We start from the raw sequence: 27,448 nt of genomic DNA, 5'->3' as shown, positions 1-27,448 counted from the left end.
AAGACAGTTCAGACAGCACACCACATATCCTGACATTCGCAATGATGAAACGAAAGAGGACATGCACAGCAATGTGCAGGGTCTTCCCTACCTATCCATCACAGGTGGGCTTCCCAGGTGATTTTCACTGACTGAGTCAAATCCCACCCAAAGCACACATCTGGCAACAATAAGACAACTTGACATGAATCTTTTTCCTTGCATTACAATTTCTTTTTGGACAATCTGACCAAAGCACACCGAGGCCATTGATCACCATCGTCACACCAGGTGACATCTCACGTTATTGATAACGAAGGTAAGGAAGAAGCAACTTCCGGTAAAAAAGTTGAGCACATAATTAATTGGTGATGATGATGTTGACGGGGCTCTGATTGAAAGGATGGGAAGAGATAATTAAAATATAATATATGACAGAAATTAACTTATATTTAAGTACAAGGAGAGCGGATTTGATCCTGAATGACCCAAGAAAAACTAGTTAAGTCATGAACACTCACAACAGATACACGTGTATTTATATCATTTTAGTATATCACTGAAATGCAAGGGCTGCATCGAAATAACCACAGACTTTTATCATGTCGAGCGTCATAGCACTAAAAAAAATTGCTCTTTGCATACCGACTTATTCCCCGTGGTCTTGGTCGCCAAACCCACTCAAAAATCCAAAGAAAAGCCTTAATGTATATGTTGGATAAGTTTTATGAGAAAATGTCATGATGCAATATGGAGAGCGTGCTGTATGTAGAACTGTTTATTTATTCAGACATCAGCCTTTGATAAAATTGTATTATACTTCATTGTATACGTGGATTGATTATAGTCCTTGTGGAATCCTTGCCTTTTACCTTTATGCAATATGCTGTATAAATACCTGTCAGTCTGAAAGCCCGTCATATAAAATAGAAATTATTTGAAACTGCACCAACAAATAAACTACAATGACTTCATCTTAGCAGAATTGAACCAGCTACATAACATGAATGCCATGCGCAGATCGTCTCTTGAGCGTTTTCTTCAAAGCATCGCATGTCCCACCCTTTTCCTGTAATTCCGCAAACAGATTCTTGCATTTGGGCCAATACATTACAGAACCCATGTAAATATGAGCAGTGATGAGATTTTCTGCTCTGTGGACCAGAACTGTTCATAACTAGCTAGCGAGAATCAGCAGACCTCGTAAAGAATAACAACATTACCCTGTTCCTCTGGAATGTCAACTTGGAAGCAAAGGACACAGATGAACTTGGGATAGTCATTCAACTATCTTTCACTGATCGTTCAATACGAGTCTGTCCATTCCACTTCTAGCCTTATGCCGGTTACAAAAACGTGACCGGATCAAACCAAAATATTGCTAACCTATCGCGGTTCCAGGTCCTAATGGATGATGAAAGTGCAGCATTTAATCACTCCCCCTTTCAGTGATTTCACTGATAATTACAAACACATATAGAGTAATCAGCATAATTGAGACAAGGTGATGAGATGGCATTTAGTTTTTTAGTGCGCACGGGTGCCATTTAATTACATTAGAGGCTAGATAAAACAATAATCCAACAGAACCATGAACTGAATATCTTTGTGCGTGGAGAGAGGAAGAATGAAAATCATCAGAACAAGAGAATCAGGTTACTTACAGTCATTAGATCTATAAATGTGCTTATTATTCTAAATCTAAACAATCCCAATCATTTGAAATCCAATACCGAGTGTTATTTATGACAAAAATGTAAGTGTATGCAATGTATCTGTGAAGACAGTTAAGAGTTGCAGCATAAGATGGTGCAGTTTATTTGAAATACTCTGAAGCTATTGGATTTATAGCAGCATGTTGCACAGGTTTGTATGTCTGTCACAGCCAAAGCAGCTCAAGTTGAAAACACGGCATCTGTGTTGTTGCTTCTATTGCAATGTCTGGATGAGTCTTTTTAAAGATGGCTGCCCTGACAACGTTAAAGCCAGGCAAACTTCACAGCTAAAATGCCATCTGATCCTCACCCCTTACTTAACATATGTTGACTTTGTTTCCAAAACGCACGTACGGATGGACACACAGGCAGACACAAACCATGGTAAAGAATTCCTGGCCATTTTCATCACAAACATACAAGAACGAGTAAATGAAAGCCGGCTCCACTGGTTTGTACTTCAGATTGCCTTTCTCGACCAAGCGGTACATGGCAGACACGGTTGATTGATACAGCTTATAAATGCGTTCAAAGCCTTTCCTTATGTTTGGGCCAAACTCCTATGTCATTACAACAGACAATCACTGTCAGTGGAAAATACAACTTCAGGGTTGACAAAAGGCAATGCAAAACCGCTGAGTAGTGCTAAGAATTTGTGTCTGCGTGTGTACGTGTGTGTGCAGATGGGTATGTGTGTACTCACATTATGTCTGTAGAGTAACAGTACACCACAGTGTAAACAGCTGGCGCTTCTAGACTGTGCACAGTAACTGGAGTAGCTTTGCTGTTGTGTAGTGTTGTGCATGCTTTTGCGGTGTTCTACTCATTTTAGGGCACGAGACCCAGATGTCTTCTTTGCAAAACAAAGCCTAAATGGAAGAATATGGCACACGAAGATGGCAAACTACTTACTGGTGCACCATTTCAATCCACTACTGCTTTCATTAGAACTGCACAAGGTTAGAAAACCAGCCAATTAAAGATGGGGTTTCATGTGCTCCTGTGTGTTTGGCCTCAAGTACAGAGGCAAGTACAGACATACTTGGGAAAAATGGTTATCTCCTGCTAGTTTTATGGGTATTACCGAGACCATGTAGTGTCAATACTATGAACAGGGGGGTTACTTGAAGCTTCCACTGAAAAGCATTGTGAGTTGTGAGTGCTTGTGCTGATGAAGTTCTTACCTTCTGGTCAACTATGGAACACACCAGATCTTTGACAGCTGAGAGCGACAGGTCGCCGGCTTCCAAGTTCACCGTCTCTCTGGTGAGTCCAATTTGCAGGAGGAAGGACACCCCGTGGAAGGAGCTGCGTGAGTTGGTGGGGCTGGGGGCATTGTGACTGCCATTAGACAGCCGTGTGTAGAGAGGTCCCGGTGGGCTCGGTGACGAGGAGGGGGTCGGTGGCGAGGACGGGTGGTGTGGATGGAGAGAGTGGAGGTAGGCTCGAGGTAAGAACGGGGGAGAGGAGGCAGACATTGGGTTGTTTTTTTTCCAATTGCAGGGAGACGTTGCTGTGTAAAGGTGGTGGATACTGAAATGTTCAGTGTTGCCTGATAGGGTAAATCAACACTGGACCTCTGTGGACAGACTCTTTGGTCTTCATTCCTAAGGCGTGCAAGGGAGTTATACAAAGTATCATCAGTTTTAGCGCGTCAGCACTGAATGTGTTCTATTGAGGTCACATTCTTTTTTCATTTTACGACGATATGATCAAATGCTCAGGCAAAGGCCTGTCAGCCCACCTGAGCACGCACGCACACACACACATACACAGATGGCTTTTGCTAGATGGACAGAGTCAATGGAGGGAAGGATATCGAACAAGTCCCACACTTCTGCAGTAAATCACTGTTGCAAACTTCATATCCTGGAGTGGTATTCCTTTTCCTTACTGAAGTCAGTAATCCACTCTGACCACAGGAAGCCTGTCACCAAACACACACAGGGCTATTTTAGCAGTGATAAAAACAAGAGTCAACATTCACATATTTGAACACAGTAGAAACGGTGAGGCATTTGTGCAAAACGTTTACATCCTGGCAGCTTTGTAGCCCATACCTTAGAGGCTGTCTGATTCTGTAAAGTAATCAAACAGCCATTTATGAACATTATGAAAACACTTCAACGTTCTGGATCACCGAGTTACATAAATGGCTGACGGCAATTTTAACTTAAAGTGGCAATCAACTTTTTAAGTGTGAACATCAGCTTGATGGCAAAATTAAAAGACCTATAGAGCAGCGTGCGTGTGTGTGTGTGTGTGTGTGTGTGTGTGTGTGTGTGTGCGCGCGCGTGCGTGCAAAAAAAACAACAATGAAAAATCACAGACATAGATTTTCAGAGCTGACAAAAATCCAAATTCTAACATCTGGAATCAAGGCATCTTAACATCTGGACCCCTCCCACTTTCGATTGAATCGCTGGCAGAGCACAACGTTAGTCTCCGAATGCCAGCAAAACAAGTTATACAAGCCCTGTATTTACACAATTCGGGGGGAAAAAACACTCTTTGCTAAAGACAAATCCCTCCACAAAACTTCACGAAACTCCTAAAAGTATTTCGACGGTATTTCGGAAAATGTGCGTTACCTTCGCATTCGGCAAACGGCGCTCTTCTTTCCATTGTAAGAGGACGAGAGAAACTCTGAAACTCCATCAACTTGAAGAAAGCGAAGGCTCAAGTTTAATTTCAACACTTTTTTGGGACGACAGAGAAACGCGCAACACTTCGAACCTGGCTGACAAACAAGGCGTCAAGGTTGTGCCTAAAGCTGCTGTGAGACTTTTTCATCGAGCCGTCCACTTTAATGAAACTTTCCTCTTATCTTTTATTCGCGGTTGCCAGATAGTAAATTCATGCGCATCTTATTATCCCTCCAGCTGTGACTACTCCCCCTTGCCTGACGAAAAAAGCGGCGCAGAAAACCCCCCCTCTCCCTGGGGCTTGTAGTTTTTCATAGCTCCGCACAAGCTGTGGTCCGACCTGTGGGGAGGAACATTTGAACTACAATCTCTGAGAAGCAATGGCGCCTCCGGTGGGACCCCAAAGCAATGCGCATGCGATTTCCTTTTCCGCTATTTGAAAGTTTTCTTTTGTTTTTTTTTTTTTTAACAAATTTCAATTTACAAACGATAAAGGCATCATTATCATACTGGGCAAATATATAAAGTTAAACGGATAATACATTTTATATTTGTGCATAAGGTTATTTGTAATGTAAAGAAATTAAATCAATAAAATCTTCTGATTACATTATATATACTTAGTAATGTTAAGGTTCTACACAGCTCTTGGGCAGGTTTTATTTTCATGCTTTTTGAACTTAGTCTTGCAAAAAAGCTCAACGATATTATACAACTTGAATTGCTTTTAATGCATGAAGTGATAGAAAAGGGCTTCTATGGTATTCTTTAATTTAAGCATCCCGAAAAAGATGGGACCTAATACTCAAGATTCAAAAATTAAAGATAGGGATTTTTGATTTTGAGAATGCTTATAAAGGTCCCTTTTATGAGCCTTTGCTTTCTTTTTCGGGCCCGTCAACTCCCATTAAAAACAGATAGCTGATGTATTATGGATGGTGTGTCGCCTTCTAAAATCAGTGACATTAAAAACTATCTTTCAGACCTCACCCTCATCACATTAGTAACAACTGAATAAGTTCAACTTGATCAATGTATATATTTAGCATTGAAAAATTAAGGCAGGCAGGGATCACACAAAAACAGTGGAGAGTAGGAACACAAAGCTAATTTTAATGACAATAAAACAAAAATGAAACAGTGTGAATGAGCTAATATTGTGGAAAGGTGGGGTCTATCTTCTTGGCCCAGGCCATGAGGCCTCCAATGATGTCTTTCACAGTGATATTGTCCATTTCTGATCCACTCATCTTCTCCAGAACATGCACTGCCTTCTGAGAGTCATTGCCCATCTTACAAATCACATATACTGGAAGAAAAAGGAGAAAGATGACAAGTTTGAAAACAGCTTTGGATCCAATATAGGGAAGATGTGCCAGAGAGCCAATGCATTTTCAGACTGAAATAACGATTGAACTTTTTTAAATGATAATGACATCTGCGTCATCTGTCACTTTTATGTGATTCAAAGATGTGGACTGCAGATACACACACTATTACATCTAGTACAGAGTGAAGCTAAATAAAGGTTTTTGACAAAGAAACCTCGACATATTGAATATACAGAGCGCTACAAAAATAACATTTTTTTAATATTCATTTCTTTAAAGCCGGCCAGCTGCTCAGGTTGACCACACTTGTTTTGGAAAAGGATCACCTAGCAACTCCCTTAGCTCCTGTCTGCCCCAAATGAGCCAATAGCCTTGCAGGATGACACTGCATTTAAAAACTGTGAGCACATGAAAAGTGGTTCTACTTGTCTGTATCCTACAGTGCCCTATTATAACTACTGACTTACATGGAGAGGTGTTTTGACATGTTACCTGTAGGCTGGCAGTCACCTGCCATCTGCTGTTTCAGTTGGGTGACTCTCTCCTTTAGTAATTGGATATGTTCACTCCCCTTCTCTAAACATGAGAGTGGAATATCTAGAAACAATATAAGGAAAATAATCAGACAGCACAGGAAGATGATGCATATGGAGGAAATAGTCCTACAATGCATTTTGAAACAATAATAATGGGAGATTCAGTTTGTGTGTGTGCATGTGTGTGTTCACGAGTAGGATACTGAGAGAAAAAGGTAGGTGGCAGATATCCACTTCCACAAGAGGGCGCACATCCAGCAGGAGGTGGGAGATTTCATCGTCCACTATTGATTTATAATCCTGGAAGTACAAAAGGAAAGTCTTAGATGCACTAATACCATCAACTTTATAATTGTGGTGACATGTGGCATTGATGATGCAAACCTAGCCAATGGGTGACAGAGGGAAGCAAAATGACTCACTTTCAACAAATGTTGAAATGTCTGGTGTGTAGTTTGGGAGTCGTATGGGTGGAGTAATATGACAATTAAGTTAAGGCTGCTTTGCTTAAATCACGGGAAACAAAGCTGTCTCTAACTGGAGCCCTTGCACAAACTCCGTTATGGCCCAATCAATCATGATCTCGATCTCTCTACTTAATGACTCAGCTAGTTTGAAAGCTCCAATTCTGCAGAAACACAAACAACCCCAATCCACTACCACTTTCACTGCCAGATAGAACATGTTATTCTTTCCCATAGAAAACCTACAGGCACATTTTAAGTCATTTCCCATTTAGGGTTGGGCCAGTGCTGAGATTTAATCAGAGTTTATGAATGCGTATGAAAACTGAGAAAATCGGGAGTAATCATACAATAAACGTCTCTAAACTCTAAATACAGTGAGTCACGCTATGGCCAGTCATCCTGTGTAGCATTTTCTACCTGCACTGAGATCCTCTGATCCTTGGAGAGGAGGGTGAGTCTGCGACACTGAAACACAAGGGAAAATTAGGTTGGATGGAATGACAGACTTTTCCTGTGATTAGAGGAAAACCATGCTTACTTTTCAAATGTCACATTAAATGGCTGTATCGATAAGACACGGCGGAAATTTCTAACCTCTAGAATTTCTGAGCAAACAAACCCAATTTACTGACAGAAGCTCATAATGTTGTAGTTCTTTATAAGCAGGGGTAGAAGGTAAGCAGCCTTTTAGTCACAGAAGTCTTGGACTTTCGTGTAATATGAACTGTCTCCTTTCACAGTCCCGTCTATTAAAACAAAACTATCAGGTGCATTAGCTACAGCTAGTTCCCCTTCCCTCGCAACTGACCTTATCTGTGGCTGCAGACCCACAGAAGGTCTCATAATCCACCAGCTGTGTGACAGTGGGGTTCTCTCCACACACTGCACAGCCGGCCTGCTTGGGCCGAAGTTTTATGGACCTAAATCTGGTATCTTGGGCATCGAACATCACCAGCTGCTGGCTGCAGGAAGCTGGCAAGCCTGGTCAAGGAAAAGGCTATTTTATGATGAATCATGGTGTGGAGCATTAGTTGGCACATTTCCCGGCGGCGTATAAACCCCATAGCAACATTCAGACATTTGGTAGGAAAACAGCGATGACGTTTTCCTGGCTGATGCACAGGGGCCAGGTGTTAGCCAGGTTAGCACATCACAAGACAGGACATGGCAAGTCTATTGTCTGTGGGTGTTTCAGTATCAGCACAACAAGGCCTCTGTAGCCACAACAGGTTTGTGAGAGAGCAGCTTAACTGTGAAACGCTACAGAGTCCAAAGTTTGCAGACAAAAATATTTCCAGTCCATCTGATAAATGTTTGATTTATCAGATAGGCATGGCCATAGAGAAAAACACCCTTTCCTTCCCTTGATTTTTTACAATGAGATCTCCTTGAGCACACTTCATTCAAGCAGCCATTCATTCAACTGGATGACTAAGCAGAAAAAAAATCATATAGTCTGTAACATAATGGCCAAGCAGCATAATGCAGCAGTTTTGAAATGAAAACCAAAGGATACAGCCTCGTCCAGACGCAATCTTGAGGACTTCCAATGCTTGGAAGCAGCCCATTATCCCCGGAACTAAGAGAAAAGGGGAAAACAACCATTATTCAAAGGCTAAGTATGCAGGATTTCCCCCTTAATTCAAACCTAAAATCTTTTCAATAGCTGTAAAGATATGGAGAGGGGATGAACTTGCAATATGTTCTTTGGTTTATTGTTGTCCCTGTCTTTATTCATTTTCTTTAGGTTACACATTAGCGCTTTGTTTATATTTCAAGCTCATTCTTAACCTTGGATATGTTTAGGCTTACGCCCTAGAGGGATGGGCAGATATTGTGAAATCTGGCAGAAAATTGGCCAGTAACAGCACAGATATGTAGCACTGCAACAGGGTTAGCTGCCTATTGGGTAACTACAGTACAAGGGCAGTATTGTAAGGTAAGTTGGTAGTCGGCAACTTGCCACACACTTAAGAGGCCTTAATGCTCACTATTGTCAGATCAGTTTTTGTTTTACTCCAATCATAATTTTTCTTTTTTAATTTTCCCCTCTTTTTTCTTCCCAATTGTACTTGGCCAATTACCCTACTGTTCTGAGCCATCCCGGTCTCTGCTCCACCCCCTCTGCCGATCTGGGGAGGGCTGCAGACCACCACCACATGCCTCCTCCAATACATGTGGAGTCACCAGCCGCTTCTTTTCACCTGAAAGTGAAGTTTCACCAGGGGGACGTAGCACATGGGAGGATCACGCTATTCCCCCCAGTTCTCCCTCCCCCCTGAACAGGCGCCCCGACCGACCAGAGGAGGCGCTAGTGCAGCGACCAGGACACATACCCACATCCGGCTTCCCACCCGCAGACACAGCCAGTTGTATCTGTAGAGATGCCTAACCAAGCCGGAGGTAACACGGGGATTCGAACTGGAGATCCCCGTGTTGATAGGCAACGGAATAGACCGCTACACTACCCAAACGCCCATAAATCGTTCTTTTGACGAGCCTATTTGACAGTGGGGGAGCATGTGATTATGTGGCCTGCTGCCCATTACAGCCCACTGCTCAGCAACTGACCAGTATGAACACTGGCTTCCACCACAGATCCTACATCCCCGGGGCTGGACATATCTGCATTGCCTGCTGATAGGCCTATGTGAACTCCCCTAACTGAGATAAGTTTAGAAAACAAGGACGGTCTGTGACTGACTGTAAATAATAAAAGTGTTACTGTTTTGTTTTTTTATACTAGCAGAGTAATGGTACATTACACAAAATGATATTCTGTACTCTCGGACTGAACATGCAACACTGTTTTTTAGGGAGGTAAAAGGCTGCATGAGATGGATAGAGACAGGTTCTGTTTTGCTTATGATTCCTTAGTGTGTGGTGTGTGTAGTAGGGATAACTGTAATTCGTAAACATTTGTAAAGAGATTGTGCTTTTCTGACATTAATAACTTTTGGGAAAGTACCCAGAAGTCAAGGACTCACCCACTCCTAACACGCCCCCATCAGAACAGTTGGTCACTGTCTCTGCAGGCGGCGGCACTGGATACAGACACCTGTAACAGGGGCCTCCACGGTAGTTATATACTGACAGCTACACAAACACACAGGAAGAGAGAGAGAGAGAGAGCAAGAGAAAGAGGTCTTTCATGCTGGAAAAATTACATTACAGATGCAGTAGTGTAAATGAGGCCTCGCCACTCTCATGGCTGGAAATAAACTCTCCCACCTTACCTGACCCTCCATTCTCAGGGCACTCGCTGACACAAGTGGCGTGCCAGTGAGCACACACGCGTCATTCACCAGGTAACGAGTGGGGACATTGTCCGAACAATCGGCCACGATGTCATACATGAGGTCAGTGATGTCAAGGTGTCAGCACAGACAGCGGTCATCAATATATCATCCACTGGTGAAAACATTAATGTTTCACGTTCCAGCTTGCAAAATGTTCCATCACATGACATGACAGACGTAAGCTTGAGTATAACTCATGGCAAAGACGTAGTTAGTGGCAAGTGAGAGGGGTAGGATACTGTTGAATAAGTTGCAAGGCGTTCTCCGAGGTGAGCTGGAGTTGGTAAGGGATGCACTCGACTGTTGAGTTCAACCTAAGGACACAAACAAAGTCTGAGCCAGCATGTGCAATAAAAACACACACTGTTCTGTCAGTTTCCAGAACAATTCACACGTAAGACTATGAATCCTGCATTTTCTGACGAATCGCTACATTCCCTATGGACTAATAAGAAGATAAAGGTGCGTCAATCGTGCAGTTAAATTATCAATTTCATGATCAACTGTCTGCCCAAGAACAGGAAGAGGACCGAGGAAGAGGACAGCACCGCCAGAACTGAAGCAAATGTGATGGAGGTCTCCACTTGATAATACCAATGTCAAACTCACACCCACCAACAAACCCACCAACAATATTAACCCCCAACACCTAATCTGAATTGTCACCCAGGTCCTCATGCAAAAGCATCACGATATAGTTGAGATACAGTGTCAATGTTTGCAAGATCTGAATCGTTAAATCATTGATAGTCAGTGAAGTATTGCCCTCAAGTGGTCAAAGCGAAATAATGCACCCTAACTATAGTAGGGTTATTGTGAGGCAAAAAGACACCAAAAACAGCCATCTCTGAAATAACATGTTTACACAATATTTACAGAAGGAGGTGAAATACACAACCAAATATAACCCGCGGTGAGACTGGAAAGCGCCGGCTTACATTACACAGCACCCAAATGGTCACACAACGCTTAAAAATCCAACAATTACCATTCTTGAAGGACATTCAGTAGTAACACACAATAGCATCTTCTCTATTTCATAACACTTACTTTTGAGTCTCATTTTTATAAATAGGTTTCCCCAAAAGCATATTTGTACAAAGAAACATCTATTTTTTTCATTCGGTGTTGTTGATGGAAAGATAATATGGGATCACTACAAGTCATGGCTCAGTAAGATACTGCTACACAAACAGTGTAATCATATGTGGGATAATGTGTTATATGCAATGTGTGCAGGCCCCAAGCCAGTACCTCCTGACAGCGGAGGCAGCAGACAGAGCCTTAGACTGACCCTGGCTCCGCTCTCCATGCAGCACTTGTCTGTGAAGATTACTGAGCTCCACCTCATCATAGTCCAGCAGCCCCAGGCGCCCTGAGGATGCACAAAAATTGAAGGGATAAAAAAGAACTTACTGTGAACCCCAGAAAGGCTGAATCAGTTCTCACTAAACCTTGTGTCCAGATGAACTGATTCAACTTTTCTGGGATTTCTACACCTGGATTACAGAGCATGCATCAAAATGTATTGTGAAGAATGTGTTTACTGCTGTTTAAAAGCATTTTGCAGTAGATTTTAGAACCTAACTCTAAAACAGAAAGAACTGATGATCGAGGAGACAGTCATTACCATATGATTTTATCTAATATGAAAAATGATAGAAGGTTTTTTGGTCCAATGATGCTTTAGTTCAGGTTAGGCAGAGGATCTTACTACATTTTAATCTTATCGGTCAGATTACCAATTAGCTAGGAATTAGTAGCTAGGAATAAGATAGGAAGGTAACTGGTGTGTCATCTGGACAGAGGGAAGAAGACGAGGAGACTTGGTGGTGGAATGAGGAAGTACAGGAAAGTTTACAGATGAAGAGTTGGCAAATAAGAAGTGGGATAGTTAGAGAGATGAAGAAAATAGACAGACTTACAAGGTGATGTGGCGTAAAGCGAAGAGAGAGGTGGCAAAGGCAAAGGTGAATGGAATATGGTGAGTTTTATGAGAGGTTGGACACTAAAGGAGGAGGAAAGGACTTGTTCTGATTGTACAAGTACTGAAGATGGAGCTCCCAGGCAAGAGGAAAAGAGGAAGGCCAAAGAGGAGGTTTATGGATGTGGTGAGGGAGGTCATGCAGGTGGTTGGCGTGACAGAGGAAGATGCAGAGGACAGGAAGAGATGGAAACGGATGATCCGCTGTGGCAACCCCTGACGGGAGCAGTCAAAAGAAGAAGTAGAAGTAGTCAGATTACCAATTCCTGCCGCAGATAGATACTGTGCCAAGGGGCAGCCCAGTCCTCCACAGCCCACAACCAGCACTGATGTCTTTGACAGGTTTATCTGACCTGCAAGACAATAAGGATTGACTGGGTTTAGTCTATTTGTACATTTCACTACATCCTAGCAGAATGCAATCACTTTCTAGGGGGGAAAAAACAGCTCTGTCTGAGGGGGGGATATCTATTTAGACAACTGCTACTGTTAAAGAGACTTCACCACTGTCATGTCTTACCTTTCACACCGAGATCTGGCAGAAGCAGCTGTCTGCTGTAGCGCATTATGTCTTCACTCGACAGGGCTGTTTTGGATTTCAGAGGGGCTAGGATTGTCACTTTGTCATGTAGCTCCAGCAACGACATGTTGTCCTTGTATCATACAAGTGAAGAAGTATTACAGAAAATATTACATTTTGCAAGTATCTTCATTGGCTTAGTTACAGCTGGCAAATTTTCTATACTGGCCATTGCAAGATAGCGTTTAGTCTATATCTTCAACTAAAACCTAGCTGCTGTTTTATGAAAGAAAAAGCAAAAAAGATTTTGCAAATATTCAAAGACAATGCTTTTCCACATAGCATATTTTTGCACCAGTGATAGGATATGATTGTGGTCAGTTAGTTATGGGAAGGGATGCACATGCCCCCATTTGCTTTTAGGTTTGTCTACTATTAATTGGATTTGACCGATCTGATGAAGTTTTGCCTCTCTCACACCACATATGCCGCAGTGGACAGTCATAGGAATTGTGCATAGCGAGGAACAAACGATTAAACAGTCTGTTTTAAAGACAGAGAGGACAGGAACATACTAACTGTACAACATATAAACGCATTAAATACATACACGTACACAAATGCATTACTTTGAAAGACAGAAAAGAGCCTCCAGTTTCTATGACAACGTTGTAAGTTAAGAATATTGTAAGTTAAGTGTCTACACCAACTTTCCAAACCAAACATATGCGCATCTTCATAGTTAGCAGGTAGCCTTCAGCCAACAACCCTCCTTTCCATACCTTCTCTAACTGTGCCAACTGGTTCTTCAGAGCGACAATCTCTTTGTCTTTCTCTGCGAGCCGTGCCTTCAAGCAAGGCACCTCCTCGGCCATTGCTGCTAACAAAAGCAGTAAATACAGATTCCAAACGTGGCTGTGTTCGTCCCAAGACGGATTTCTTTATTATTGAACCGTGACTGTGGTCGTGTGTCAACATGAGGCGGTGTTTACACTTCCGGGTTGACGCGCTGGAAGAAACCACGTGTTCACGTTAGCGGCGGTGACGTTTCAGGGCTGCGCGTCAACGTAACTCTCCGGCTTATTTGTTCAAACCCAGACGAACTGTCAAAGCCCGGTTTGCTTAATGTGTGCAAACAGGTTTTTATTATTTCCAAATCATTGCTCAATTCTACTATCGCAGATTGGTTTAATACACTACGATGAATTAACTACTTTATTATTATTATTATTATTTGCCCAAAACTTGGGGTCATCACAGATGCAGTGAGTTACAGGGTTGCGTGAAGGGCGTGGGTTAGAGTCAGGGCTATTTCTATAGTACCTAACGCCGGCTGTGGGCTTGCGATTCACGTACTTAAGTTGTTTCTAGAAAATGTGCAAACACGTGGGTTTAGGATGTTGAAATACCAACTGCAGGAGCGCTGGGACCACTGGATCCCCTCCCACAGACACCCCAGATCCGTTTCAGGGTCTCTGAGCTGGATGGACGAGAGAGACTCGTGACGTCCCGCACCTCAGAGGTCCTCCCTCCTGCTTCCACATGATCCGTAAAGCCCGACTGAGGGAGAGAGAGAGAGGAATGTGGAGCGGATACAGAGAGCGAGAGAGAGGGGGAGAGAGAGAGAGAGAGAGAGAGAGAGAGAGAGAGAGAGAGAGAGAGAGAGAGAGAGAGAGAGATGGCAGTGTGTCGCCACGGTCCCTTCATAATGAATTTATTCTTTGCCGCTGGCATCTGTGTGGCTCTCATTGACTGCGTTTCTGGAACTCCGTGGACGGAGGAAAAGGTAATTTGAACGGAGTTGGGGTAAACTGCGATGGGTTCCCCGAGCTATCGTGATGTATGTTTGGGGGCATTAAGCCGTCACCCCACTGAAGCTGTTGGAAAAACTTATCCAGTGATTGTGATCTCGCGCATTTGCAGCCTACTTTTGCGAAACTGCTTTTTTTTCTTCTTTCTTTTAAATCAGCCGTCGTTTCAGAAGATCCTCATTCTGTTCGTCAGTGGCTCCTGCCACGTTGTTTTATTGTATTTTGTTTTCTTTCCCTTTTTTTTCCAGCCAAATTTGATCAACTGAGCAGATTGCCCAGATTATGACTAGTCGATGACGAAATTGATGGAAATATCTGATGTATGGGGAGAGTATTGATACTGAATGTTATCGGCGAGCGTTGATGTTGTTGTTGTTGTTGTTGAAGATCATCACCATTATCTGTCAAAGTGAGTGAAATTTGGCATTTCCACATTCCCATGTTGTTTTGGGGGATTTACAACTGATTTTATTCCAAAACACCTCTGTCCTATTTTATCTGATATTGCATAATTCCTCTGTGAATTCAGCTTGGTGGTCTTGGCCATGCATCCAGATTCTTCATCCCTTCTCTTCTTTGTCTAGTTGCTATGGCAGCACAGCCCTCATCATTGATCCTCCAATTGCAGATCTTGGTATTTATAGATCTAAAGTGGACCCCTATTTAACCCCCTCTCATCCCAGTGAGCCCCATTTCTTGGAACAAACATCGTGAGTCGGTGACACCACATTGTTATGAACCTACTGCATCTCTCCCCACATAATTGCAGGGTTGCTCAGCGTGTACATGCATGCACGAGTGCAGCATACGTCAAGGGATTGCTTTGCAACAGAACGCATACACGTCTCTGTGAAGGCAAATGCTTGATTTGTATTGCCGGCTTAAATAGTATAGAAATGTGAAAAGATGGGGGAAGATCATGTGCCACCGTCTGCTCCAGTGCGGACATTTCCTCTCCAGGGATCTCTGACGTGGATTTCATACCTTGGAGGCGCTGTTTATTTCCCCCTAAATTCCCATTGAAGAATTTGGTGGTCAAATAAAAACAAATGGACTCTTTCTGTGGCGATAGAGAAGGCAGCACGCGACGGCCACAGTGCCCATAGCCTTTGGGGGTGGCATTTAGGAGCTAGTTATTGGATAAAAACAGACAGCGTCTTTCTTTCGGGAGGGAGGGAGCGGCACATGATAGGTGCACATAGCCTTTGGTGGTTGTTTTCAGATAAACCCCGTAAAATCTTTCCCTGCCACGCTCCACACTCGTTCGGCCTTTGCTTAGTCTCCAGGCCAACAGAGGAGAGTACAGCTTGAACTTTGAACGGGAAAAAGGATCAATGGCAAAAAGGGGGAAAAAAACCTTACCATTCCAGTGTAACGCTGTTGTTTTCTCCCCCTCCTGTGGTTTTTATCGGTTCATCGAACTGACTTTGCACTGCTTCAGATAGACATCACAACTCCCATCAAAATACTTAGTCATATAACATCGTATACATGTGAGAAAAAAACAAATCCAATCCAAAGGAAATACTGCCAAGTTTAAGAGAATCTGTCCCTGAGGGAGGGAAGGAGTGTTTTCACATGCACGCTACATATTTTTGTGCTACCTGCCAGTTTCCTATGCATTAAATCAGTCGTTCTGAGGCAGCTTCCTGGCTCATCCAAAGCCATTCATTTACACTCATGGTGCACACATGCATGTGTGATTGGCTCTCTGATGACGTGCCAATGTACACTTCAGCCAGATACTCTGTTGTTCTTAATACCGGTCTTGCCAAACCATTATCATCTCATCTGATGCACATTCACATCTTTGCTGAAAGACGAGATGAAGTCAGGCCATCTCGCATCCCTGTTGACTTTTCCTTTCATTTAAGTGTTGTGCAAGCTTGCTGGGGAGATTCCAGCGGGGTTGATAATTGCAGTCATAGTTGTTAATTTTATCATGGTCTTACGTTGTCAGTAAAAAAAAGTTGGTGTTGTAGACGGTAAAACACATCTCGGTTATCTAAGGTTCATATTGTAATTATCATGAAGATACCTCAGGCACTTTTCTGCACGTGTCAATATTAAAGCCAAACCACAGTGGTTGTGTTCTGTTTGTTGGATTGGGGTTCAGCTTCCTGGAGTATGAGGGAGGGACGGTAACCATTGTTATGAAACGGCGTCATGAATCATAGCCAGTGTATCAGTCCTTCATCTGGTCTTCAGAGAGTTCTCCTTCTGCGTTAGAAAGCTGTTGGTTTGTCTTGATGCATGCTCAGTAATCCAGGTAAGGGCATCCTGGTCACTGCACTAGCGCCTCCTCTGGTCGGTCAGGGCGCCTGTTCGGGGGGGGGGGGGTGGGGAGAATAGCGTGATCCTCCCACGTGCTACGTCCCCCTGGTGAAACTCCTCACTGTCAGGTGAAAAGAAGCGGCTGGTGACTCCACATGTATCGGAGGAGGCATGTGGTAGTCTGCAGCCCTCCCCGGATCGGCAGAGGGGGTGGAGCAGTGACCGGGATGGCTTGGAAGAGTGGGGTAATTGGCCCGGTTACAATTGGGAGAAAATGGGCCCCCCCCCCAAAAAAAAAATTCCAGGTAAGCAAATCATCCCAGAGAGTTGAATCAGTTCATCTGGACACAACGTTTATTGAGAGAAGTCAGTCTCGTCTGCAGGCAGTTCAGCCTGAAGATGAGACATAGGTGAGTGATAAATTTCTTCCAGTAAACGTGTCCAGATGAATGATTCAGCTTTCTGGGAAAGTTCTCGGTTTCAACTAAATCTGGCTAGAGGATAACTGGAAGGCGGAGTAGTGCACGGTCCATCTTCCAGACATACATAGTGCATGCTCATGATGTAGTTCAATGATCAAATAAATCCTCCCAGCCGAAAAGGACGCTAACAATGAAATGCTTGCAAAGACTCAAAGCAAATAAAACAACCTCATTTCACACAAGACGTGGACCCCCACCCCCGCCCGGATCATATTGTGTTATCTTGTCCCTTTCTTATCCATCACTCTCCAGCTCCAACACAGAGCCACCAAACTGAGTACAGAAGAAGCGCGCAGCGCTCTGTCACACACAGACCTGAATCGGATGTGGAGCCAGGTGCTGCAACCGCTGCTGATCACCAGGTACCCCGGCTCTGAAGGCAGCCTGACCGTACAGCAGGTGAGTGATGTGGGCCAAGAGCATCATGCAAAACCTTTATGCTGTGTAGCTTAACGTGTCACTATGGAGACAAGCCTGAAGAAGGGAAGAGGATGCCCAGGAAGACGGATGATGCAGCTGCCCAGTTAGACCAAAACCATTTCCGACATCAATTAGCATGTGCATGATATAGAATAAGAGTCTTGAATTTGTGATCAGGGATTAGAGGTTCGAACCCCAGTGTTACCCCCGGCTTGGTCGGGCGCTGCTACAGACACAGCTGGCCGTGTCTACGGGTGGGAAGCCGGATGTGGGTATGTGTCCTGGTCACTGCACTACTGCCCCCTCTGGTCGGTCGGGGTGCTTGTTCGGGAGGGGGGAGGGAGAACTGGGGGGAATAGCGTGATCCTCCCACGCGCTACATCCCCCTGGAGGAGGCATGTGGTAGTCTGCAGCCCTCCCCGGATCAGCAGAGGGGGAGGAGCAGCGACTCAGAAGAGTGGGGTAATTGTCCAAGTACAATTGGGGAGAAAGAGGGGAAAGAAAAAAAAGAAGATGTGTGTTGTGATTAAAAAGCTCCTCCTTTCTAATTAATGTGAACTTAATGGCCCTTGGAAGCAGTTTGTTTTTACATACGGCTGAGAAAACGCAGAGCAAGTCAGGTTTATTTGTGAAGCACATCTTACAGCCGCCAGCGTTGACCGAAAGTGCTGCACAATGTCAGTTTACTGCCCAGTTTATTCTCGGCTCGCTGTAGTAATTGTAAATTCTCAATCGAAATGACATGACGCATTATCCAACCCAAGCCAGTCAAGATTAGAATAAATATACAGTAAGATCATTTTTTATCCAACTGGATTTGTTATTATATGAATGAATAAAGCTCTTCGTAAATATCATATAATAGAATCACTCATCTGTATAGCCACTTGACCGCTTAAGACAAACAGTCGTAATATTCAAATGATCTGACCTGCAGTTTTACATCAGGGACCTTATCCTTATAGGCCATTTATTTAGATGGGCCTTGGCTAGCACGTCTACCAGGTCAGTGGTTCTCAACCTTTTTGGGGTCCTGGACCCCCTGCGTATTTTTGATCTACCCTGAGGACCCCTCCACCTGATCTTGGGGGAGGGGGGTTGCAATTTGATAGAAACAGTAGAAACTGCATTTTAAATTGCATTATAGCATTTATTCACTCTTTGGGGCAAAAATAAGAGCCTTCAGTTGTAACTTAGATATAGTTAACAAAACAGAATTCTTATGCAGTAACTTTCAGATATATGTAACAAAACAGAATATGTATTCAGTAACTTTCAGATATATGTAACAACACAGAATATGTATGCAGTAACTTTCAGATATATGTAACAAAACAGAATATGTATTCAGTAACTTTCAGATATATGTAACAACACAGAATATGTATTCAGTAACTTTCAGATATATGTAACAAAACAGAATATGTATGCAGTAACTTTCAGATATATGTAACAAAACAGAATATGTATTCAGTAACTTTCAGATATATGTAACAAAACAGAATCTGTATTCAGTAACTTTCAGATATATGTAACAACAGAATTTTTATGCAGTAACTTTTAACAATGCAAACGGGAGCGAGATCTCTTATTAAAATACAATAAATTACACTTGTGAAACAGATGTAATTAGAGAAAAAAGTCCTGTTACCCTTTATAGTTTAGGTAGATAAAGGTCTCAGTCACATTTGAGTAAAATAATCCTATTTCTATAAATGTCATAGCATCTTTTTTTTTAAAGATATTTTATTTTCACGGACCCCTTGCAATTACACCACGGACCACTAGGGGTCCGCGGACCCCCGGTTGAGAAACACTGTACCAGGTAACGCCATGTTTGTGTTTGTAATTCCTATAGCCTGTGCCTATGTGTGTGTGTGTGTGTGTGTGGGTGTGTGTGTGTGGATATCTCCCTCAGCACATTAAAACAACCCTAGCCTCCCTGAGCGCTGGCTGGGAGGTGGCAGAGGACAGCTTTGAGGGTTACACACCTTATGGACCGCGGACCTTCACCAACCTCATTGCTACCCTCAACCCCTCGGCCAAGCGGCGCCTTGTCCTGGCCTGTCATTTCGACTCTAAGTACTTCCCGCCACAATGGCATGGGATAGAGTTTCAAGGCGCCACAGATTCTGCCGTGCCCTGTGCCATGATGCTGGAGCTGGTACACGCCCTGGATGAGGAGCTTAAAGCTCAGAAGGTTGGTCCATTTTAGCCACGTGGTAAAAACATCTTGTGTAAAAGTTCCTGTAGTTTCTGTAAGGGTTTAATATTTTGGTTACACGGGAAATTTACTCATTTGCATTTGCTCATTTGGCAGACGCTTCTTTCCAAAGCAACCTACAAGAGAGTTAACCATGAACTGGAATCGCAGTAATCGTAACATTGCTAAGAGCGCACGTCATGCAGAGTGTGTTTAGTGTCGGTGCACCTTAGATCATCAAGAGGTGGAGAATAGAAAAATCAAAGGACCAAGTCGATCGATAATGCCACAAAACAGTAAAATATGCAAATTATGTCATGAGTGTATAAAAATATCAATTGCTATTAGAGACGGGCACAATAGTACACATGCATAAATGGTTTTGGTGTTAAAGATTAGCTAAACCATTTCAACCAGCCAATTTAATGACTTAGCTGACATCTACAGGTTAAAAACCATGTAAATGTTGAAAACAGGGCAGGCTGGTCTTGGTATTCTGTGATGTAAGCATAGCAGGATAAACACAGCAGCCGGTTATAACATTAATAATGTGTTTGTTTGATTTAGCTTTGCTAGCATTGACAGTACTACTGACAATTGTTATTTTGCTGGTTCGGTCTGTCAATGCTGATAGATGTGCTGGTGGTACATGTTACATGTTAATGTTATTGTCTGTTATTATCAAGATGGTCTCAAATTTAGTTATTCAAGTAAACAAGGGTGCAATAATAACAGCCAGTCCCAAGGAAATTGCAACTGTTGTGAGAAGAGATGAGCAAAAATGGTATATTGTTTCATCTTAACTGAATAAGTTTCAGGTGGTGAAATTGAATATCCGAGGGGGACAAAAATCCCTCCAAATCTAGTCTAATTTTTGACCATACAAATGGGGCTGGTCGCACAAAGGAACAGATGTAGTGCTCATCAGTCTGACTTCTTTTCCTTTCCTGTTCTCCTGTGCCTCCTGTGAGCTGAGCCCTCTGTCTAAGGTGTCTAAAGTGCTTTGGTGGACAGTGACAACAAGGCCTGTGGCATGGCCGGGTCAATCATGACAGATCAAGACATGCATTAAACACAATAGTCTGTAACACTAGGAATGGTGAACACACACATCACTGATACATGACCTCGAGGAGAAGAGGGATCCAGATAGCTAATATCATGCTCGAACAAATGAACCAAAACAATTTTAGCCTTTTAAATAGATTGTTGAAACTCCCACAACGAAGCGACCCAGGATGATTCATATGTAAGTGTAGTACTTACTGACACCACTAGACTGCAGAAAAGCCCACAGAATGCAAACCGGTGTCTTGAATTTGATTGCAGCGTTTGAATCTGTGGTGTCTGTCTGTCTGTGTCTTTCTGTCTGTCTGTGTGTGTGTCTGTCTGTGTCTGTCTGTGTCTGTCTCTGTCTCTCTGTCTCTCTGTATCTGCATCTGCTTCCCCCTCTCTCGTTCCTACCAGAGCTCCAGCGCTGACCTGACCCTGCAGCTCATCTTCTTCGATGGTGAGGAGGCTTGGGTTCAGTGGACAGCTACAGACTCCCTGTACGGCTCTCGGCACCTGGCACAGAAGATGGAGGAGACCCCACACCCCACCGAAGCCGCAGACACCAACCAACTTCATGGCATAGTATGTCAAGTCAAGTCAAGTCAATTCTATTTGTATAGCCCAATATCACAAATTACAAACTTGCCTCACGGATATGCAATATGTCGCCGTTATCACTCAGTCTTTTTCCATCCAAATCACTGAAGAAAGATGATGGCATTATTGGTCCCAGGATCATCCGTTTGTTTGCCCACATTAATCACAGGGCAATCGTCTTCGGCCTTATCCACACGAGAAACAAGCCGGTGCCTAGACCGAAGAGAGGCGAGGAGCAGCTGGCGAATAGACGGGAGTTCAATTCAGAACAGTGAGCTCTGTGTCTGGAAAACTCGAGTCCTGAACCTGCTCAATTCATCATTTTGTTGGTTAGATATCAAAAGTCGTCCATTCTACCGTCTACAATAACATAACGTCACGTAAATTGTAGGTATATTTTCTGTATCTGGGCTGTGGAGAGATAGCGCAAGTATTTGGTCAACAAATAATGACATTACTGTTGAGACGGAGAGCTAAAGCAGAGACGCCGTCTTCCAGGGTTCATCTAGTGTGTGTGTGTGTGTGTGTGTGTGTGTGTGTGTGTGTGTGTGTGTGTGTGTGTGTGTGTGTGTGTGTGTGTGTGTGTGTGATGTCAAGCAACAAAGGTAAATAATCAGAAAGCAGAGAAGACAGTTTAATTGTGATATATAGTGATAACAGTCATACAAATCATTCTGAGACTGATAATATGAATAAATTGTGTGTGTGTGTGTGTGTGTGTGTGTGTGTGTGTGTGTGTGTGTGTGTGTGTGTGTGTGTCTACATGTTACCGGGCAGACAAGGGCGTGTTGTGTGTGAGCGTCTTGTGCAGAGGGGGCTGCACATGGAGCAAATGCAGTCAGCGGGTTACACCATGGAACACATGATGTCATCATCATCACACCTCAAAGCTACATGGGAGTAGGCTTCCTCCCAGGGCGTTATCTCCACGATAAAGAGAGCTACTTTCTCATGACACCCCACTGAGATCTTCCTCTTCTCTCTTTAACCCCCCCCCCCCTCTCTCCTCTCCACCTCTCTCCACAAGGACCTGTTTGTGTTGTTGGACCTGATCGGGGCCCCCAGCCCTCGCTTCGGCAACCATTACCCCAGCACCTCTCGCTGGCTCTTCAGGCTGCAGAACATTGGTGAATGATCAAACGCGCTTGATCTGATTACTCGGTGGCGGTGTGCCTCCCCCCTCATTAGGCTGCAAATTCAATTTACCGCCATTGCAAATCCTATGCATATTTGTTTGTCTGGATGCAGACGCGCAGCACAAGTTGAAATATATAAATAAATATAAATACTGTGTGTGGTTTTTTTTAACACACGCAGACTCTGTTATCAGGGGCGATCTGCGTGCAGATAGTCGATTTATTAAATTCATATTCATCCCACGTGTCTTGCCGTTGTTTGCGTAAGAGAGGTGTAACAGGAAAAACTCTGTTATGCAGTTATGATCAGAAGCATTTCTGTACAGTTGCCAGCTATAGATTGGTTCGTTGAAAATGTTGAGAATTTTGCAAAAGTTTGTCTTGTCGATTTTGAAGCTCGCGTAGATAATTGTGTGTCTTTTCTTGTGCCCCCCCCCACCCGTATGTCCTCAGAGTTTCGCCTGCACAACATGGGCGAGCTTGTGGATCATCCTAACGATGTGCAGTATTTCTGGCCTAGTCTATCTGTTGGCCATGTGCAAGATGATCATGTGCCGTTCCTTATCAGAGGTGAATACGCACAAATTCACACTCGCACACACTCGCACACATGCACACTTTGGGTGCCTCCGTTTGGGAGGAGATCCAGGACGTGCTAAAACGATTACATCTCCCAACTGGCCTGGGAGCCCTACAGAGGAGTTGAACAGACTGGGGGGGGGGGGGGGGAGGACACTGGGCGGCTGCTCTGTAGTTTCTATCACAAACCTTGACCCACACACACACACACACACACACACAAAGAGAGAAAACACAATCGCTCATATGAGGTCAGTTTACTCAACACATATTGTATTTATTTAAAGCTTAAAGGGGCGATGTGTAATTCTTACTTGAGCGCTGAGCTCCGCGGTTTACAGATGTGAATAACAAGTAGAAATAAAAATAGAAAAGACATGCAAATGGAAACAGAAAAGCAGTAGTGGATACCCAGCACATCTGCTGACATCGGGTCTTTTCAGCACTCCTTTTTGCTGCCATTGCTGCGTAGCCTAGTCTTTGGGTGGTAGCAAGTAAAAAAAGAAAAAATGGCAAAATTGTGAAACAGCAACAAAGAGGGCTCAGCCAGGAGGCGACCGGGTACTGTAGCGGTCTACTCCGCTGCCTACCAACACGGGGATCGCCGAATCGAATCCCCGTGTTGCCTCCAGCTTGGTCGGGCATCCCTACAGGCACAATTGGCCGTGTCTGCAGGTGGGAAGCCGGGTGTGGGTATGTGTCCTGGTCGCTGCACTAGCGCCTCCTCTGGTCGGTCGGGACACCTGTTTTGGGGGGGAGGGGAAACTGGGAGGAATAGCGTGATCCTCCCACGCGCTACGTCCCCCTGGTGAAACTCCTCACTGTCAGGTGAAAAGAAGCGGCTGGCGACTCCACATGTATCGGAGGAGACATGTGGTAGTCTGCAGCACCTCCCCGGATCAGCAGAGGGGGTGGAGCAGCGACCGGGACGGCTCGGAAGAGGGGGGTAATTGGCCGGATACAACTGGGGAGAAAAGGGGGGGGGGGTAGCTCAGCCAGCTTCTGTGAGTGGTTTTAAGTTTGTTTCAGGAAGCCATGATGATATTGACTAATCACGCTACGCTTCAGGAAAGCCAAAATATGAAACGTAACATCTTTTACATATGGATATGTAATTTGAACCTCTCCTCCTGCCTCCCTGACAGGTGTGCCCGTCCTCCATCTCATCCCCACCCGCTTCCCGTCCGTGTGGCACACATTTGACGATAATGAACAGAACCTGGATCGTACTTCCATCGAGAACCTCAACAAGATCCTGCAGGTCTTTGTTCTGGAGTACCTCAACGTCAGACCCACAGACCCCTCAAACCCTCAGAACGCTCCCTAAAATGACCCCCCAGCATGCATTTTGCCTGCTTCCTTGCTTCTCTGTGGTTCTGTGCAGAAGAGCTTTCCCTCGTTCTATGGCTTTACAATGTATGCTGCCTTTAGTTTCAGTACAGTACCGGCACACCTAGCAAGGTCTGCAAGACGTATTCATTCATGTAGTCGTTCAGGTGTAGTGGGAGAGTGTTACGCTGCAGTTTGCAGGTAAAATGGTACCGATGGGCGAGGACTTAAATCCGCTTGGTTTCCCTTTTTCCCTCGAGCCCGCAGTCCCCAGATCAGCACATTGGATCCTCTGTGTGTTTCCCGTCACACTGCTCTCTTTATTTCACCATGGCCCCCTCCCCTCACACCAAGAGGAGACACCATTGTGCCAATGCTAATGTGTGGGGCCTAGTGTAATTGCCGCGAACAGGAGGAAGAAGATGGGGCTCTGCTTGAAATAAAAATGATAAACCTTGATTGGAAGCTGTCTCTTGTAGTGCTACTGTGCTATCTTTCACTCTGCCCCCCCCACCCCACCCCCTCAGCTATTTCTCTACTCAGAAATGTCATTGACATACATCCCTACATCCCTACATCTGTGCATTCCCAGTCCGTAGTTGGTGGTCATTCCAACATTAATTGCTTTGGGAACAGCCGGAGCCCGAAGAGAGCAGCTCGTGGTCTTGCGTTAATGTTCTGAATCTAAGGTCTCATGTTGTGTTGTGCAATTCAACACAGCCACCCACAAGGACGAACCTGAAATATGTAGGCCGCAGTCTGAGGAGGTGCACGGGGGGCGGCGCCTCACTACCTCCCCCTGAATGTACTTACTGCCATGTTTCTTCTACCACTTCAAATCTGCCCCGGATATTAACGGAGAGAGCCAGCGACGTGGGTTTATTTGTACTGTGAAATAGTCAATCCCTCATATCCTGCCAGGTTAGCCAGTAAGGTGGACGACTTCCTCTGTTGGTGTTTCCGTGTCCTGTCATTTGTTTATAGGACGTGATTAGCCACATCTTGATACGGGTTACAGAATAACATACGGTGCTTAAGATGGACTTCCCGTGCTTTGAGTCTGAAATAAATGTCGGTTCACAGCACAAGGAGTATCACACAGACTTTAGCTGTTTTTAATGATCCCCCTTTTTTTGTTTTGTTTTGTTTTGTTTAGTCACCACTGACAGTATTTTTGGAGCCGCGGTCAGTGAAGTTGCTCCTATGGGAAGGGGTATTTTTGTCTTTGTGATTAAACAAGGACACCTTTCAGTCTACATGAGCAGCAGCCTTTTCTCTGGCCTTAAAGCGACCATCATGGAGATCATTGTTATTGCGTAACCTGCTGATACTTTTGGTGAAACTAGTATTTGCATAAACACCAAAAAAAAAAAAAGGTAAATAGTTGAACCTTGGTTGTAGCTTTGAAAATGTAGGATATGTTGGTAAAGCTCTTCTGTTAGCTTGGTCTGCCCATGTGTGCATGTTAGCCACAGCATATTCGCTTCTTTGTCAAACAAGCTGCTATCAGGGGCGTCTGGGTAACGTAGTGGTCTATTCCGTTGCCTATCAACACGGGGATCGCCAGTTCGAATCCCTGTGTTACCTCCGGCTTGGTCAGGCATCCCTACAGACACAATTGGTGGGTGGGAAGCCGGATGTGGGTATGTTTCCTGGTTGCTGCACTAGCACCTCCTCTGGTCGGTCAGGGCGCCTGTTCAGGGAGGAGGGGGAATAGCGTGATCTTCCCACGCGCTGTGTCCCCCTGGTGAATCTCCTCACTGTCAGGTGAAAAGAAGCTGCTGGCGACTCCACATGTATCGGAGGAGGCATGTGGTAGTCTGCAGCCCTCCCCGGATCAGCAGAGGGGATGGAGCAGCGACTGGGATGGCTCGGAAGAGTGGGGTAATTGGCCTGGCAATTTTATTTTTCCAATTTGGCTGCTATGGTGAAGACAAACGACACACCACATCATCTCTCCAAAGTCAAAGGGTAACCCCTAAAATGCAAAATGATAAACATGTTTCCTGCTCTGGATATTTGTGAATTTGCTCGTCTTACTCATACACCAGCAACAGAAAATATCTATAAAAAAAGTGGTAACACTCTCTATGAAGCTTGCATCTATAGTGCCCTATAAGCATCTATAATGCCCTATAAGCATCTATAACACCCTATAAGCATCTATAACACCAATTATTTCCTATAATATGTATTACAATGACTAACGGCTATGGCTGAAGACTGTGAAATAGCACTGAAGTCTCATTATGCATCGCTACAAAACTTCAGCAAAACAAGTTGGCTATGATGCATTACGACATTTGACAGATAAACAGACTAATGATGACATATTTGTAATGCATAAATCCATTTTAAATTGACATAACGTATCATAAAGGTGGTTAGAGGTGTTGTGAGGGCGTATACATAGTTATAATGAATCTTACAATGACTTGTAGCTACACTTATAGGGCATTATAGATGCTTATAGGGTGTTATAAATGCAAGCTTCATAGAAGTTGTTTGCATGTAAATGTGCAGGATCACATCTAACAGCAGCAAAGACTTGGATAGTCTTCTACTCCATACCCATTCCTGCTTAAATGGCAAAACAGGGAAAGCCTGTTTTGCCGTCCACCCCCTGCAATGAAGCCATGGGGCCCGGTCTCCACGGGCTGACTCCCCCACAACCTCCACCACCTCAGCAACAATCCCATGATTCACTAATCCAATCAGGGAGGACCTCCCCTGAGCTTCATGCTACCCAAATCCCCCTTTCGATGTGCCGCACTCCCCCTGGGAACCGAATGGCTGGTATGCCTCCTTCACTCACTTCATCCAGAGATGTTCGGGACGCCTGGTAACAACGCATACCAACAGCACATACCAACAACACATACCTCTTCTTAAAGAGCTGTAATTGTTTAAACACCCATTAATCACATTACCATATCTTAGGTCTGTAATGTCTTGTTAGTGCTCTTGCCCCACCCTAGGTGCCATGCAGTTGATAATCGTATTCCTTGGAGAGGTGTTGTAGTTTGCGGCATGAACAAATACCTACTTTGCATGACCTACAGCGCCTAAAACTCATCTTAATCTCTTT

General features: G+C 44.1%; 3 protein-coding genes across 4 annotated transcripts in view; 1 reads left to right on the top strand and 2 right to left on the bottom strand.

Moving 5' to 3' along the window:
* Window positions 1-4,412, bottom strand: part of prkd3 (protein kinase D3) — a 52,369-nt gene extending 47,957 nt beyond the window's left edge. For both annotated transcript variants that reach the window (XM_056296492.1, XM_056296493.1), the window contains exons 1-2: window positions 4,286-4,412; window positions 2,879-3,621 (exon numbers count right to left, since the gene is read on the bottom strand). In XM_056296492.1, the coding sequence (XP_056152467.1) occupies window positions 2,879-3,172 (294 nt within the window). In that variant the 5' untranslated portion in view covers window positions 3,173-3,621; window positions 4,286-4,412. The remainder of the gene's footprint in view (window positions 1-2,878; window positions 3,622-4,285) is intronic.
* A 1,026-nt stretch (window positions 4,413-5,438) lies between these two features.
* On the bottom strand, window positions 5,439-13,401 carry mocs3 (molybdenum cofactor synthesis 3). Its single transcript, XM_056296495.1, has 13 exons — window positions 13,259-13,401; window positions 12,477-12,609; window positions 12,217-12,309; window positions 11,227-11,347; window positions 10,212-10,286; window positions 9,910-10,027; window positions 9,661-9,769; window positions 8,190-8,252; window positions 7,482-7,645; window positions 7,091-7,138; window positions 6,410-6,506; window positions 6,163-6,267; window positions 5,439-5,648 (listed from the first exon to the last, which is right to left on the bottom strand). Exons 1-13 carry the CDS (start codon window positions 13,349-13,351, stop codon window positions 5,491-5,493), a joined length of 1,377 nt encoding a protein of 458 aa, XP_056152470.1. The 5' UTR covers window positions 13,352-13,401; the 3' UTR covers window positions 5,439-5,490.
* A 605-nt stretch (window positions 13,402-14,006) lies between these two features.
* qpct (glutaminyl-peptide cyclotransferase) lies at window positions 14,007-24,820 on the top strand. The gene is made up of 7 exons (XM_056296494.1): window positions 14,007-14,262; window positions 17,296-17,442; window positions 19,382-19,663; window positions 21,134-21,301; window positions 22,344-22,443; window positions 22,906-23,022; window positions 24,177-24,820. The coding sequence occupies exons 1-7, from the start codon at window positions 14,155-14,157 to the stop codon at window positions 24,356-24,358; spliced, it is 1,104 nt and encodes a 367-aa protein (XP_056152469.1). The 5' UTR covers window positions 14,007-14,154; the 3' UTR covers window positions 24,359-24,820.
* The last annotated feature ends 2,628 nt before the right edge of the window (window positions 24,821-27,448 follow it).

Source organism: Lampris incognitus, chromosome 16 (assembly GCF_029633865.1).
Source record: "Lampris incognitus isolate fLamInc1 chromosome 16, fLamInc1.hap2, whole genome shotgun sequence".
NCBI lineage: Eukaryota > Metazoa > Chordata > Actinopteri > Lampriformes > Lampridae > Lampris > Lampris incognitus.
This window is presented reverse-complemented; position numbering and strand designations above follow the sequence as displayed.

Excerpts from the sequence above, each read along its gene's own strand:
- mocs3 (XM_056296495.1), bottom strand. The coding sequence starts at position 13,351 with ATGGCCGAGGAGGTGCCTTGCTTGAAGGCACGGCTCGCAGAGAAAGAC. Across the intron at positions 8,253-9,660 it reads TGGGGGCGTGTTAGGAGTGG|TTCCGGGGATAATGGGCTGC; the intron begins GTGAGTCCTTGA and ends CTTTTCTCTTAG. Across the intron at positions 6,268-6,409 it reads CCACCTACCTTTTTCTCTCA|ATATTCCACTCTCATGTTTA; the intron begins GTATCCTACTCG and ends TATTGTTTCTAG.
- qpct (XM_056296494.1), top strand. The coding sequence starts at position 14,155 with ATGGCAGTGTGTCGCCACGGTCCCTTCATAATGAATTTATTCTTTGCC. Across the intron at positions 19,664-21,133 it reads AGGAGCTTAAAGCTCAGAAG|AGCTCCAGCGCTGACCTGAC; the intron begins GTTGGTCCATTT and ends CGTTCCTACCAG. Across the intron at positions 21,302-22,343 it reads CCAACCAACTTCATGGCATA|GACCTGTTTGTGTTGTTGGA; the intron begins GTATGTCAAGTC and ends TCTCTCCACAAG.